The sequence below is a fragment of the Python bivittatus genome, unplaced genomic scaffold, assembly GCF_059951505.1.
Source record: "Python bivittatus isolate LINGU-HERP-01145 unplaced genomic scaffold, Pbiv_v1 ctg000370_np1212, whole genome shotgun sequence".
In the NCBI taxonomy this organism is placed as follows: domain Eukaryota; kingdom Metazoa; phylum Chordata; class Lepidosauria; order Squamata; family Pythonidae; genus Python; species Python bivittatus.
Window position 1 is genome coordinate 2,660,992 of NW_028277062.1, and position 13,422 is coordinate 2,674,413.

The 13,422-nt window shown below is 51.8% G+C and overlaps 1 protein-coding gene across 2 annotated transcripts in view; it reads left to right on the forward strand.

Moving 5' to 3' along the window:
- SLC2A4 (solute carrier family 2 member 4) overlaps positions 1–13,422 on the forward strand; it is a 35,727-nt gene that overhangs the window by 6,182 nt on the left and 16,123 nt on the right. Inside the window, exon 1 of one of the 2 annotated variants that reach the window (XM_088142098.1) lies at positions 6,658–6,931. The exons of the other annotated variant lie outside the window; for it this stretch is intronic. Within the exon in view, the coding sequence (XP_087998224.1) occupies positions 6,857–6,931 (75 nt within the window). The 5' untranslated portion in view covers positions 6,658–6,856. Of the gene's footprint in view, positions 1–6,657; positions 6,932–13,422 lie in introns of those variants that run through there. 2 annotated transcript variants of the gene reach the window in all.

Genomic DNA, 13,422 nt, shown 5'->3' on the forward strand with positions numbered 1-13,422 from the left:
TGGATTAGCAATGGAAGGCTGGACCCAGGGACGGTTGATGAATAGCTACAGATCAATGGACCCAGGAACAGTCCAAGAAGGGTCTTTGGACGTGCGCAGAAAAGGCCTTTCCTGCCAGCTTCATGCTTCAAGGCTTCATCCTTGCCCCATGGAATTGTTCGAGGTCACCCTCAACCCTCTTCGTCTGCCTGTTCTTGTCCTTGGATGTCCCCAGGTTGGGAGCAGCGTTAGGGCAGGAAGCCCACAGCACATACGACCAGCCCAGCCAGCTGCCCTCCAAGCACATCTGGAGCTGGACTGGTGGGAAGAGGGGCCTCAGCAGAAGTATTGCCATCACTTTCCTACTCGCCTACTGTAACACCTTTTACTTCTCATTAACGGGGGGGGGGGGGGAGGAGTGGGGCCAGATGTAGGGAATGAAGTCTTTTGGAGCTCTAGGAACGCTTTGTGGGGGGGGGGCGCTCATCAGAGCAGATGCCTCCCCAGGGCCGTGATTCCCATTCAGTGCTGGAACTAAATTCTATGATCCATTTTATGTCCAGAATCGATTGCTCTGTGATTTTAAATGTGAGGGCAAATTACTGTTGTTGCTATTAGATAATATTCACACATTCATGAGTAGAATTCATAGGCTAGGTTTGCACAGCCCACGGCACCCCAGTTTGCTCCGTTGCAATGAACTGAATAAACCATAGTTGGCAATGTTTACCCAAGGTACGGTAGCGTTTCCCAACCTGGGTAACTTCACTTCCCAGAATCCCCCAGCCAGCTGGGAGAATTCTGGGAATTGAAGCCAAACACCTCTAGAAATGCTCCAGATTGAGAAGATCTGCACCATAAGCCAGGGTTTGCACACTATAATCAATCATCAAGCCCTCTGCACGCACCCATTGCCACGTTTGTCATGCTTGAGTTTTGTTGAAGTGTGAACCGTAAGCACTTTTTTGGAACGGGGAGAAATCTGCAGTCTCTTTCTGTCTGGGCTCTGCAGCCCCTCCTCTTGCCTACTTTCCAGACGGTGGGGGGGGGGAGGTGGGAGCCCCTCTCTGGCCTGGCCACGCTGCTCCTCAGGTGGCAGCAACGGAGGGCCGCCTGGGTTCCCACCGCTGACCCTTTAAGTCGGCAGGCTCCACGTGGCCCCACTGAATGCTTGACATTTGCCGGGGCCGAGGGATGATCGCATCTAAAAATACGGTGCTTGGCTTCCCGGCAGCCACATGCAGTTAGATCACCTTTCCTGCTCTGGCAACAAGGACCTTTTCTCACTCGGGGTTTCTGGAAAATTGGAGAGAATCTGCTTTGGAGCACCTACAGATTGTCAGCTTTCTGTCTGGAAAGGTGGCACTTTAAAACATCCATGTCCTCTCCAGTAGAGGATCCTGGGCAAGAAATTCGGAAGAGTTTCAGCTTGCTTTGGTTTCCTGAGCCAAGAGCTCCACAGATAAACTGCCCCTGGCCAGGAGGTTCCTTTGGCACGGACCCTGGAATTTTAGCTGCATCCCCTATCTAGATTTAAGATCTGGACCTATCACCTTCCTAGACAACAGAGCGCAAAATTCCCACATTTTTTTCCTAAGGAACACTGGGCATAGGGGAGGGGTCTAACCTGGAGGCCTGCTTTCCAAATTCTAGGTGGAAGAAGGAAACGGCTGTGACTATTCAGACAGGAGAACTGCTGGTGGGAAAAAACAGAAATCAGGGAGCTGTCCAACTGGGGATCCCGCCAGTTTGGCTTCTGTTGAGTTGAGGCTGTTTCTCCAAAATTAATTTCCAATTTTGCTAATAAAAAAAATCTTCACTTCTTATTTCCTGTGATCTCTTGGCAGCAAGGGATCTGGGTATCGGCGCCCGAAGTTGGAAGCAGATCTAAGAGCTGCGCCCGGTACAAGCCGCGATGGCACTATCCTTGTGATGTCACCGGCATGGTGATGTCATGACACGCGTGAGCCATAGTGTCACATACAGGGGAAGACTCACAGAGCAGGGGAGTGCAAAATGAGGAGTGTGAAAATCTGCAGGATAGTGAGCGCACCCCCAACCCCGGACACCACTGACTCTGGCGTTCTGTACTTTCTCTGATAACCTTAAGAACTCACACGCACCCCATTTCCTATGTGTAATGGTGAATCTACCAGTTCTCCCCAACCTTTGGATGGGGGTGAATGGAGTAACTCCAACAAATTGGGAGGGGACCCGGGAGGTGAAGCCTGCCCTAGAAATTTCTTAGCAAACCCAGTGGGTTCACCTTGACATATGGAAGGTAAAATGTCAGCCCTTCAAGGTAGGCCAGGTCAGGAAACAGATCCCGCAAGAAATACAGTACTAGGACTCTATTTTATTGATATTGGCTCTAATAACAGAATCTCAAAAGCCTGGCAGCATCTCCAAGACCTTCTCTCTGCTCCTCTACGCAGAATTCTGGAAGACGAGATAATTTGTTAGATAATCTCCCTTCCCTTGTCCTTCATATATTCCCTTTGCAAATCCATCCCCCTCACGAATTGCTAACGTTAAAAAAAAACAAAGGGATAGGCGTCAGTATTCCAACAGCTGGTAAGACAGACCTCAGTGAGCTCTCTAACTCACTGGCTGGGGAATTCTGGGAGTTGAAGTCCACCCAGCTGAAAGCGGCCAAGGTTGAGAAACACTGCTCTAGAGAGGTCTAGTGAAAGGGGAAGGGCCAAAATTAATTTAACTATTTGCTTTCCTTTCCCTTCACTTGCACCTTTAATTTTTTGTCTATTCCTTATGAGATTTCTGCATTTTGCACAATGCTACTTGCCCTGGAATTCAAGAGCATGACGGCCTTGTGTGTCTTACTTCAGTCCAGGGGTGTCTGCAAGGTGTGGTCAAAAAAGTCAAAATGCTTGGATTGGATCCCCATGGCCACCATTTTGACTTTTTTGACCATGCCCCGCAGACCTCCCTGCTTCAGTCACCTTTTCCCCTTGCTGGCTGGGATGTGGTGGAAATCAGAGAAGGCTAGTAACAGCCAACAAGGCCATCTTTGTTGCACAGAAATTTGATTTTATCGTCTTTTTTTCCCCCAAAACGTTTTCTTTCCCTGCAGCTTCATTGAAGGAGAGAAACTATAACTTGGGTGCTTCTCTTGGGGTGGGGAATGTAATGCATGTTCCCCAAAGATCCTTCAGTAGATCAAAATCTCACTGGGGGCTTTGGAGATTATTTTAAGGGGCTAAAAGGAGGCCGGTGCGTCTGACTCTTGGTGCTGCGCTCAGTCCCAGGAGCCAACTAATTATTTACTGCCAATCAGCCATTCTGTCTGGTGGTCTCTGGCTGTTTGGAAATATCCCTGATGAAAGACCCAAAGGAGACAAATGGCTGTCACTCTATTTTGCCACCCCCCTCTGATTTGGGGAGGGCAGTTTTCAAAAATATTACTGGTTCTCAGATGCTTCCGATATAACCCTTCCCCAGAAGTTCAGTTTTTGAGGAAAGTAGAGAAGACGTCTCGTCTCGGTGCGTGTGCACGCGCACACACGACGCCTTCCTAAATTCCTTTCTGCCTAGTCCCATGCCTCTGTCAGGGAAAACTCAGAAGTACAGAGCACAGTCCTGAGAAAGGACCAGCTCATTGCAACGGTTGCTGACTCCCAGCTTTACAAGAAGGAAGGGCCCCGAACGATGTTTAGGAAAGCAAAGATTTTTACAGAAGCGGGAGGGCTCCCAGGTGGGAATCCTCGGGATCTGGCTGGAGACCTTTGGGGAAGCTCAGCGGGTCTTTGTCCGTGTATCGGGGGCGATTTCTGCTCCTGGGCGAAACGGGAGAGGCGGTCGAGCTGGGGGGCCCCTCGTTAGCGGGATGGAACGTTGAGACAATGGGGGCGTGTCCCTGATTGAGGATGGAACGTTGCGGTTCCTCACCTTGCTACTCTGTTGCAACTCCCTCGTTAGGCGCCCTGGGCGCGGGCCACTTTGGGTCCGGTAGGGGCTGGGCAAAGAGAGGAACTGGGTCTGACCCTGGTCCCACCCAAAAGTCAGAGAGGGAGGGGGCGCAGCCTCCCCTGCGTCCGGTCCGTCTATTTTTCTCCACCAAACGAATAACCTGAATAAAGAGGCCATCGGTGTTGGGATGGGGGTTGTCAAGAAAGTAAAGATGCCGCCCGCAGTTGCCTGAATGAAGGGAGTGAGGAGGAACGGTCAAACTTGCGGATGACATGCGAGTAAGGAATTGCCCATGACTAGCAGCTGAGAAACAGGAGACGTGGAAAGATCTAAACGGGATTAAAAAATGGTCGGTGCAGTTGAACGAGGAGGAACACGAGGTCCTGCATCAAGAGTAGAGAAAAAAATGAAAGGGCAAATCTGGGATGGGGGAGATCTGGCTTGGCAGTCGGACACGTGCAAAGGATCTCGCCGCCCTTGTCAACCCCAAGCTAAACGTGAGCCAACAGCAGGACGCAGCTGCTAAAAAGGCCAAAGCTATTTTGGGGGCATTAACAGGAGCATAAAATCCAGTGATAGAAAGGAGCTGTTCCCCGCTCCTCTGCCCTGGTAAGACTCCACCTGAAGTCCCGGGTCCAGTCCGGGGCACCCCAGTTCAAAAGGGGGAGAAATAAATGAGTTCAGAGGGGGCTGCCAAGATGGGGAGGCATCTGGAAACCAGGTCCCACCCGGAATGATTAAGAGATCTGAGTATGTTGAGTCTGCGGAAGAGTCTTCAGCTGTCAAAAGAATTGTCAAATAGAGGATGGAGGGGGGCGGGGGGGGGGGCGGAAGCCAAAGGGCTGAAACCACAGGAGAGTAAATATCAAGTTAAATATTAGGAGGGATTTTGCAGTGACAGAAGCCGTCACCTGGGGAACAGGTTGGCTCCCAAAGGAAGGGAAAGGGAAATGTTCCAACAAAGGCTGCATTCTCATCAGCCCAGGATGCTTTAAGGGATCTGCATTGAGTAGGGGGGTGAACTAGGTGACCTCTGAGAACACCACAACCCTCAGATTCTTTCTCTGGTTCTCTTCTCTTGCTTAGAAGAGCAACAAAACAAATTCTTACCCACCCCCCAAAAATAAAGAGAGCTGAAAAATGAAGAACGCTTCGAGAGAGTCGAAGCCAGGCAAGGGTTTGGGGGTGGGGAGGGTGGGCTTTTCTGCTCCTCCAGACAAGCCCTCCTGCTCGCTTAGCAGCTGCTCAGAGTCTCCCCCCACCCTCAATTTACGCTAAGCCAGGACTCTGGCACCAGGCTCCATTTGGTTCCCCTTGGCTGCCCTTCCAGGTTATTTTCGGAGAAGCACGACCACCCCGGGTGTGAGTTGGATTGGCTGAAGACTCCCCGAGGAGGGAAGGGATCTGAAGGGCACCCGCGGGGGGGGGGGGAGTGACTTTCTCTAAATGCCACCCAAAGGGGGAGCACACACAAGACCTAGGGCCAGCGGGGGGGGGGGGGGAGGGATGAAGGCCTCTCCCCCTCCTTCCTCTGTTTCTGTCCCTTGGCTCAAGTTACAGCCCCCTCCCACCCCCACCGGGTGACCTGCGGGCAGCTGTGCCATCCCGTGACCACAGGAGAGAATTGGCACATCTTGACCCCAGAGTCAGACTGGCTGGGTTCCCACAATAGATCTGCCTTGGCTCCAATGGGCTGGTAGACAATCAGACCCGGTCTTCACCTGTTGTATGAGGTGGGCTGTCAAATAGTTCACGGGTTGGGGCATGGCTCTCATGTCTTCCTGACCCAGGTTATGTGCAGGGTGTTGCTGAACCCCCCTTCTGAGTCCTCAGCAAGGCTGCGAGTTGATGGGCATCGAGCTGGATTTAAGTGGGGAGAAAAGCAGGAATGGAAGTTGGGGAGGGGGTGGAGCAAAGGAAGGAAAACGTCCCTGTGTTTTCTGTCCCGGACATTCCTATGTTAAATAAAACAAGGAAGGAGAAGTGTTGACCCTTCCTCCATAGGTTCAGAGGGGAGGGGAAGCAGTGGACCTATGGCTAGATTGAACTCATTAGGTGCCAGGTAGATTTTGGGATAACCCCCCCCCCCCCGCAACAGTGCTACCTTAACCATTGCAATTATAATTCCCGTTCCCATTCCCATTATTCCCAGATAGCTTCTCTCTCCCCCTTCCCATTAATGGGGCGATTAAAGGGGAACACAGCCTCTATACGTAAAAGCAATGATTGGGGTACCCAAGGGAAAGACCTTGGAAGTCATTTGGTATATCCTGTAATGGCTGGAGGGTGTCCTCCGCGTCCTTACCCGCCCCCGCCCCATAACTCGTTCCTCAATCGCAACCCGGTACCAGTTAATGTGTTCAAGCCTGGCCTACCTGGCACAGTTGTTGTGAAGAAAAAAAGGCTCAGGGCGAGGAAGACTCTTGAACGGCCTCGCACCCTGGCGGGTGAGGTGTAGACCGCGGAATTAACAGCCCAAACCATAATAATTATCATGATAATTATTGATGATAATCGCCCCATCTGCAAGCGCTCCCTTCCGTCCCGCTTCTCCAGCACCAGGAGACTCGCGCTGCACCAGGGCCTATCCGGGGCCCCTCCCGCGCCTACCTGAGCTCGCCCCCCGAAAGCCCGGGCTCTGCCCCACCCCCGGCAGCTCGGAGACTCACGCGCCCTGAGCGCCCCCTCCCCGTCCGGGCGGGTCCAATGAGCGAGCGGGGGCGGGCGCTTCAGGGTGCCCTGCCTGGCCCTGCCCGGCGCCCAGGACTCGCCAGCCGGGCGCGGGACTCCCCGCTCGCTGCTCCCAAGTGCCTCTTGGCCTCGCGGGCAGACCCCCGGGCCCTTTGCAACTGCCCCCCAGCCCTGGGACTGAACGCGGTTCCCTCGACGGCCGCGACCAGAGGCGCTGCCCCGCACAGAAAGCCTTCCGAGCGCCCTCCCTGCCAGGAAGATGCCAGCCGGCTTCCAGCAGATCCGAAGAGAAGAGGAAGAGGAGGAAGAGGAGGCGGCGGCGACGGCGAAGGAGGTGACTGGGGCGGGCGAGAGGAAAACCCGGCCGAGCCGGGGGCATCATTCTCCAGGGCTCGGCCAGCGCTTTGGCCCCGTCTGACCTTTCCAAGAACCCCCCCCCCCCATGTCCTGAGGCTTCCGTGCAGACGGGCAAGCCGAGCGCCTCTCGCTACCCCGGGGGTGCAGCGTCTCCCCGCCCTTGGGAAAGACTCGGAGGGACTGGGCGCCCCCGGGCGCAGCCTCCTGCCAGCCACCCCGGGGGAGCAGCTGGGGAACTCTGGCGGCTTCCTTCGCCCCCCTCCCCGGGCCTTGGCGCTCTTTGCGGGAGTTAGGGGGCTGCGCCTGCCCACAAAGCCCGCAAGGGGTCTCTCTGCGCTGGAAAGAGAGGGAGAGTTGCCTCTGAACACCTGCAAAGGGTCTTTCTCGCCCTCCCATCTCCCCCACCCCTCAATACACAGGTCAGCCTTCCAGAATAGGTAATGCCCATGTCCGGGACGAGGAATCCCCTGGCACCTGCCAGGTTAAAATGGGTTTGTGGTCCGATCCTTACTTGACCCTTGTCTTTTTCCTTCTGACCGATTCTACTTGCGTTAACCAAATATTTTAAAAGTTTAGCAGAGACAGATTTGGCTAGAGAAGGGGCATGGTGTGTTTCATAGTACTCCAAGTTCCTGATGATGCCATCTGAAGTTTATTGGCCGACACTGGATGTTATTGTCCCAGATTTAGAGTTTGGCAGGTTGTGAGAACCCAGCCTGGGTTGGTGGTGGAGGGAGGAGTCGAATCTGGATCTCTTGTAAAGTATCTGATACCAAGGTCAAGAAACCTGAAATGGAATGTTTCTAGACCTCATGGAATTCAGGAACAATGCTTGCATCTGCTAAAGAGGACCTTTTTATCCATTTATGGATGGTTGGGATGGGCCTTGTTGGTCGTGCCCCGCTGGTGATGTGCAAAGGGGCATTTCCTTACAGAAATGCGCCTCTGAGACTGAGACTCGCCCCATGCAGTTGGGTGCCACCGACAGTCCTGAGATGACGATCTTACTGGTTCCCATAACAATAGAAAACCCACATTATGCTAACAACAGATAACTGTTGGGCTCCCCACAAGTGCAAAGTGCCAGGCCAAGAAACCCAGTCGCTGCCTCCCAGGGTGACTGGCAACCCAACCATGTTTAAACCTAGGTGGGTTGGCTTGGGTGAACCCCACTGCTGTGCAGGTTTTACTTTCTTTTCGCGGGTTGAGCGAGAAAACTGAGGCTGACATCTTGGGTCCACAAGTCGGTTGGCGCGCCAAACCGTTTCCTCCGTTTATGGATTGAATGTGTCGCATTTGGCTGAGGTCGCTCCACGGATGAAACTGCAGCTGTCTGAGGACTTTGTACGTGGTGGGCAAATCATCCCGCTGGGCCACGCCGGGCAGGATGAGGGCTGGTGATGAGAACTAGCCTGGCATGCCACAGAAGGGGCTGTTCCCTGCCCACCAGAGGCTCACCTGAGCCTTCTTTTTCTGTCCCTCCATCTTTTAAAAAAATCTGAAATATGTTGCAGAACTGCTCGCTGGTACCTGCAAATTAACTGCACGTAGGTGTGGAAGCCAATCCTGATTTATCTAATCCAGGGTTTCTCAACCTCAGCAACTTTAAGATGCGCGGACTTCATGTGTTGAAGTCCACACATCTTAAAGTTGCTAAGGTTGAGAAAATGTGATTTAATGTATTGGCTCCATTCACAAAATGTTGGCTTATTAGTCTTCCCTGCCCTATCGCACTGTTCAAAGAGCTGTCTCCATAATTCTTTAGCTGTTAAGATATGACTTTATAGTGGGTATTTCATAGGAAGGTATTTAGTGGCACCTATGAACTCCCACGCAAAAGGGGTAACGTTGATTGTGGATGCACGAGTAGCCCCATGTGGGTGGCTGAAAGGCCGCCCATTTTACAGATAGCAAAACTGGGGCTCAGAGGGAGACTTGCCCAAGGCCCTCAGGAAAACTCTGGGAAAGAGAAAAATTATCCCTGATCTCAGAGGATAGGGATTCAGCAAACTGACTGTGCTGTGCAGAAGACAGCCTCTGTAGATCTGAACATGTGGGGTCAGACCCACGCATTTCACAGTCTTTAGCCGTGCTTCCCTTTGAAGCATTTCATGCTCTTGGCAGGTCTGCTTCGGCGCAACCTTTGTACCACCCTGAGCGGTGAACTGGCATTTCTATTTTATTTTTCATAAGCCATAGATTTGGTGTCCCAGAAAAGGCTCATCCATGAGTGTGAAAAGTGTATCCTGCATGGAAGCAGCCATCGGTGTGTTGAGAATGGCGCAGCTTTTTCATGGACCGCCGTTGTGTGCTTGGTGCATCACCCCTGGCGAAATCCATGTGGGCTTGATGCTCTGTTACGAGACTTGCCAAAAACTCTCTTCCCCCTCACTGAGCTCACACCCATGTAAAAGTGCATTGCATTGTTACTGGTGCAGCTTCCCCCATGTGATCCCTAGTGCTTTGCCACGTGCGGGATCTGTTTATAACCCATGTCACCTTCTAAGACCTTTTATTTCTTTTGGATTGAAATCATTTGCTAAAATTGGGCCCTTCAGGTTTCAAAACCTCCTTTGAAGACATGTCAGGAAATCTGCGGTTACCATGCTGGGGTGTGGTGTGGGGGGAGAGGCACCCTGTTAATGCTCAGGGGCTTTTAAAATTATTGTTACAACTTCCCACCTTCTCTGACAGGTCCTTGATGTGGGAAATGCTTTCTGTAATCGGCAAGCATGTTAGGACCGTGTCTCACAGCTCAACTTGACTGTGGGAAGGAAGGATGGTTAGCCAAACAGATGGACAGACAGACATGTAGATAGACCCATTGATAGTCGGATGGACAGACAGACAGACATGGTTGCAAGCAAGCTAGTGTTCCTGCCCAAAACTGCCTTCTTAGCCTTCCAGGATTTGTGGATAAACTATCATTGGCTGGTCTAACCATCTTGTAAGCCATAAGCCATGCTTCATAGACCACAGTGACTAGGTTTTACCTGCCAGACTTGCTCCTATGACTTTGCAAGGCCCGGTGGCGAGGCTCACTCAATACCTCAAACCCTGCTCTTTTTAACTGGGTTTGCTAACCAAGCCACAGCTGGTGGGGATCCTACCCTGCCCTGAGCCATAGACCATGGTTTACGAACTGCTGCTGAGTTCCTCCAGGGCACTAGCCTCACTCCAGGGCGACCCTGTGATGCCTCGGGCAAATGGGCGCTGCCCTTTCAAAGCTCGGCAACTCCCCCACGCCCCAGGCTCAGCAGAGCAGCCCTGCGCCCAACATGGGCTTGAGGTTGTCAAGGGAGCCGTACGCCCCACCTCCCGCCTCCTAGTTCACGGGGGGGGGGTCTGATTATGCAACCGATTACGCAACACACTGGCACCTCTTTGTTGGGGGGCTCAGGACAGCCAGCCAAGGGAGGGAGATGGATGGTGCAAGGGGGTGACCCCCACTCTGCGAGAGGGGTCAGCTCCCCTGCCAGAATATGCTCTTGAGCATCACCTGCTTCTCGTGGTCCAGCCCACATGGCCTTGCTGCCTCCTTCCCCACCCGCCACCCCTTGAGGGTGGGCAGCTGAAATTAGAGCTGACTTGGAAGACATCCCCCTTCTGGTTTAAAAGACCAGGAGCCTGGTAGCCCCTTCTCCAACGAAGCCATTTTATTAAGAGGCAGGATCAGCAGCCCACCACAGCCGCTGCTTTTGAGTAAACTGGTCATTGGAAACGGTGCTCCTGGGCGCCTGACTTTTTTGCCGCCACGAGCGATACAGCTGTCCTCCATCCTGCTCGCGGAGACCAAATGGTGCTTCTCCAGAGGTCTACTGAGATTATTTTCTTGGGAGGAACTGGAGATTGACGGGAGCTCCAGTTATGGTGTAAAGGAGTCGTATTTCTTCTCGGTGGTGACGGCGGGGTGTTTATCTGAGCATGTCAGAGACACAAATGCACCCGCCCACAACTAGCTCAGTTGTGCCTACACACACAAACGCACACCCACACACACATCCTGCCGTGTCCTTGAGTGATCTTGAGAGAGGATCAAGAGTGGTTTTCAGCACCCTGGAAGTTGTGTGCGTCTCTGTCATTGCGATTGAGAAGAAACAAACATACTTTGAATACTTTTGAAAGTTTTAATCGGTGCTGGAGTGACCCTCTGCCTGTGCATGCTTAGGAACACTGCCTTGGGAGGGACTTTAGGCGGCCAAGGCAACGTAAGGCATTGCCTAATGAGGAAATAAAACATTAGCAACAAAAAGCCGGGTCCCTCTGAGCATGCTCAGAGTGCTTTTTTTCCTAACCAGCCTGATACAGTACTGAAATGGAAACAGCTTTGATTCCCATGAGAAATGATGGCTGCTTCCATTAGAATGATAGTCCTCCCACTTTTCTGGGCTTGGAAAATAAACCGGGGGGGGGGTTCAGCATGTGAGAGCCAAACATTGTTTTAGCAGGTTGTCTGAATGAGGCTCATAGGGGTTTCATTTGTCTTGGCATCGCATGTGATGTGAACACACAGCCATTGTGCTTCTCTTAGCCTGGGTTTAGGGATTAGCATGTGGGGTGAACCAGCCCTGAGGGCTTCATTCACTGCCCAGTTCAAGGTTTTATATCCCTAAATGACTTGCGGTCCAAATATCCAATTTTTAAATACACACTCCGAATTCTTCTGATGAGGTCTTTGTTCTGGGTTTCTTTGATCAAATCAGGGCTCTGTGGTGTTTAGGACTTGGTTGATTGAGGCTAGCCCTTGGATGGGAGACCACCAGGAAATCTGAAAATTGTGGGTAAGACTGCAAAGTTTTTTTAAGAACTGGGAAAAAGCAATAGCAAATTATTTCCATAACACTGCAGACTTTTTTCCATGAAGTCAGCAAGAGTCAAACTGGAACTCGACCCAGTTGCATTTGTGACACTTCTTCCTAGCACATTGAAGTAATTGCCATGAGAAGCAATAATACCTAGTGGTTTGGCTTGGTTAAAAGAAGGTACAGCAATTAAACTAGTGTTTTTCAAACTTGGCAACTTGAAGATGTGTGGACATGCTGGCTGGGGAATTCTGGGAGCTGAAGTCCACGCATCTTCAAGTTGCTAAGTTTGAAAAACACTGAATTAAACTCCCTCTCCACTCCACATTCCAAGCAGACTCACAAAATTTAGATCAGCAGATTTAGTGCAGAGAATTAGGAAGGGGAACGTGCAAAACAGCTCCCTGATTCCTATATATTAGAACCCACGTTTGCATCTCAGGCCTGAGGAATTTTGGGGAACCTGAGCTCCAGGAATGCGATAGACACAACACTGATGGGGGATCGAAGTCTTCGCTCCTTCCTTTCTAAAGCCAGTCTATCCTTAGGACTATTGCAAACTACAATGGGGAGGCTAAATACAGTTGCAGGGACTCACACGCAAAATGCCCAGGTTCTCCACAATCAAAACATAGACCAAGTACACCCTAGCAGTTTTCCCGGGCAAAAGATGGAGCTTCCTAGGACGTGGGTTCAAGATAGAAAAGGGGCAGGACTTCCCTTGTGTTGCTGCACTAGCTACCTTGCAGATGTTGACCCTCCCCTGCAGCCACCCCTGAAGTAAGCCCTTGCATTCCAGCCGATGCTGAGAACCAGTAAGTGCAGATCACTGAAGTATTCTTGCCCACCCTGTCAGAGGCAAGCAGATTTCCTGCCGTGGAGTCACCCCTTTGACAGGATCCTCACATGCAGATCTCTGGTGTGCCACCAAATTGCTAGAGTTGTCCTAGGCGTCAGGCCAATGATCTACACAGTGTAGAATTGTGGGGAAAGCCTCAGGGTAGAGGGAGATGTTGAATTCACACAGAGTAGGGAAAGGAATAAATCTGTCAGGGTTCTTATTGAACTTGTCAGGGGTTGTGGGGGGTGTTCAGCACTGGAGGACTCTAGGCCAGTGTTTCTCAACCTTGGCCACTTTAAGATGTGTGGACTTCAACTCCCAGAATTCCCCAGCCAGCATGGCTGGCTGGGGAATTCTGGGAGTTGAAGTCCACACATCTTAAAGTGGCCAAGGTTGAGAAACACTGCTCTAGGGGGGTTGAGCCAAGAGAAGAACTGAGCTGCTGCTTGTGGCCAGTTCTGCTGGTTTATCTGCTGGTTAGAGACTGATTCCAGAGAAAAGTCTCGGTGAGTTGCTCTACAGCTGAGAGCTTCCAGGCATCTCCGGCTGTTGCTTAATCAGTGCGGTCTGTCCTCCAGGAGCGTTGGAGGAGAAGTTCTCTCGTTCCGCATTCCAAGCAGATACAAGGAACTTGGTTTGGCAAGTTTACCGCCAAGAATTACATGCATTGGTCCCGCTTTTCCATTTAACTATTCCCTGGAATTGTGGCTTCTATGCTAGAGACGTTCCTGGGCAAGTTTTGAGTCCCAGCCCTCTTCTTCCCACCTCTTTGAAGCAGCAGCCTTGGCCTTGAGCATTTCTGCCATCTCTCTTTTCTGGCATGAG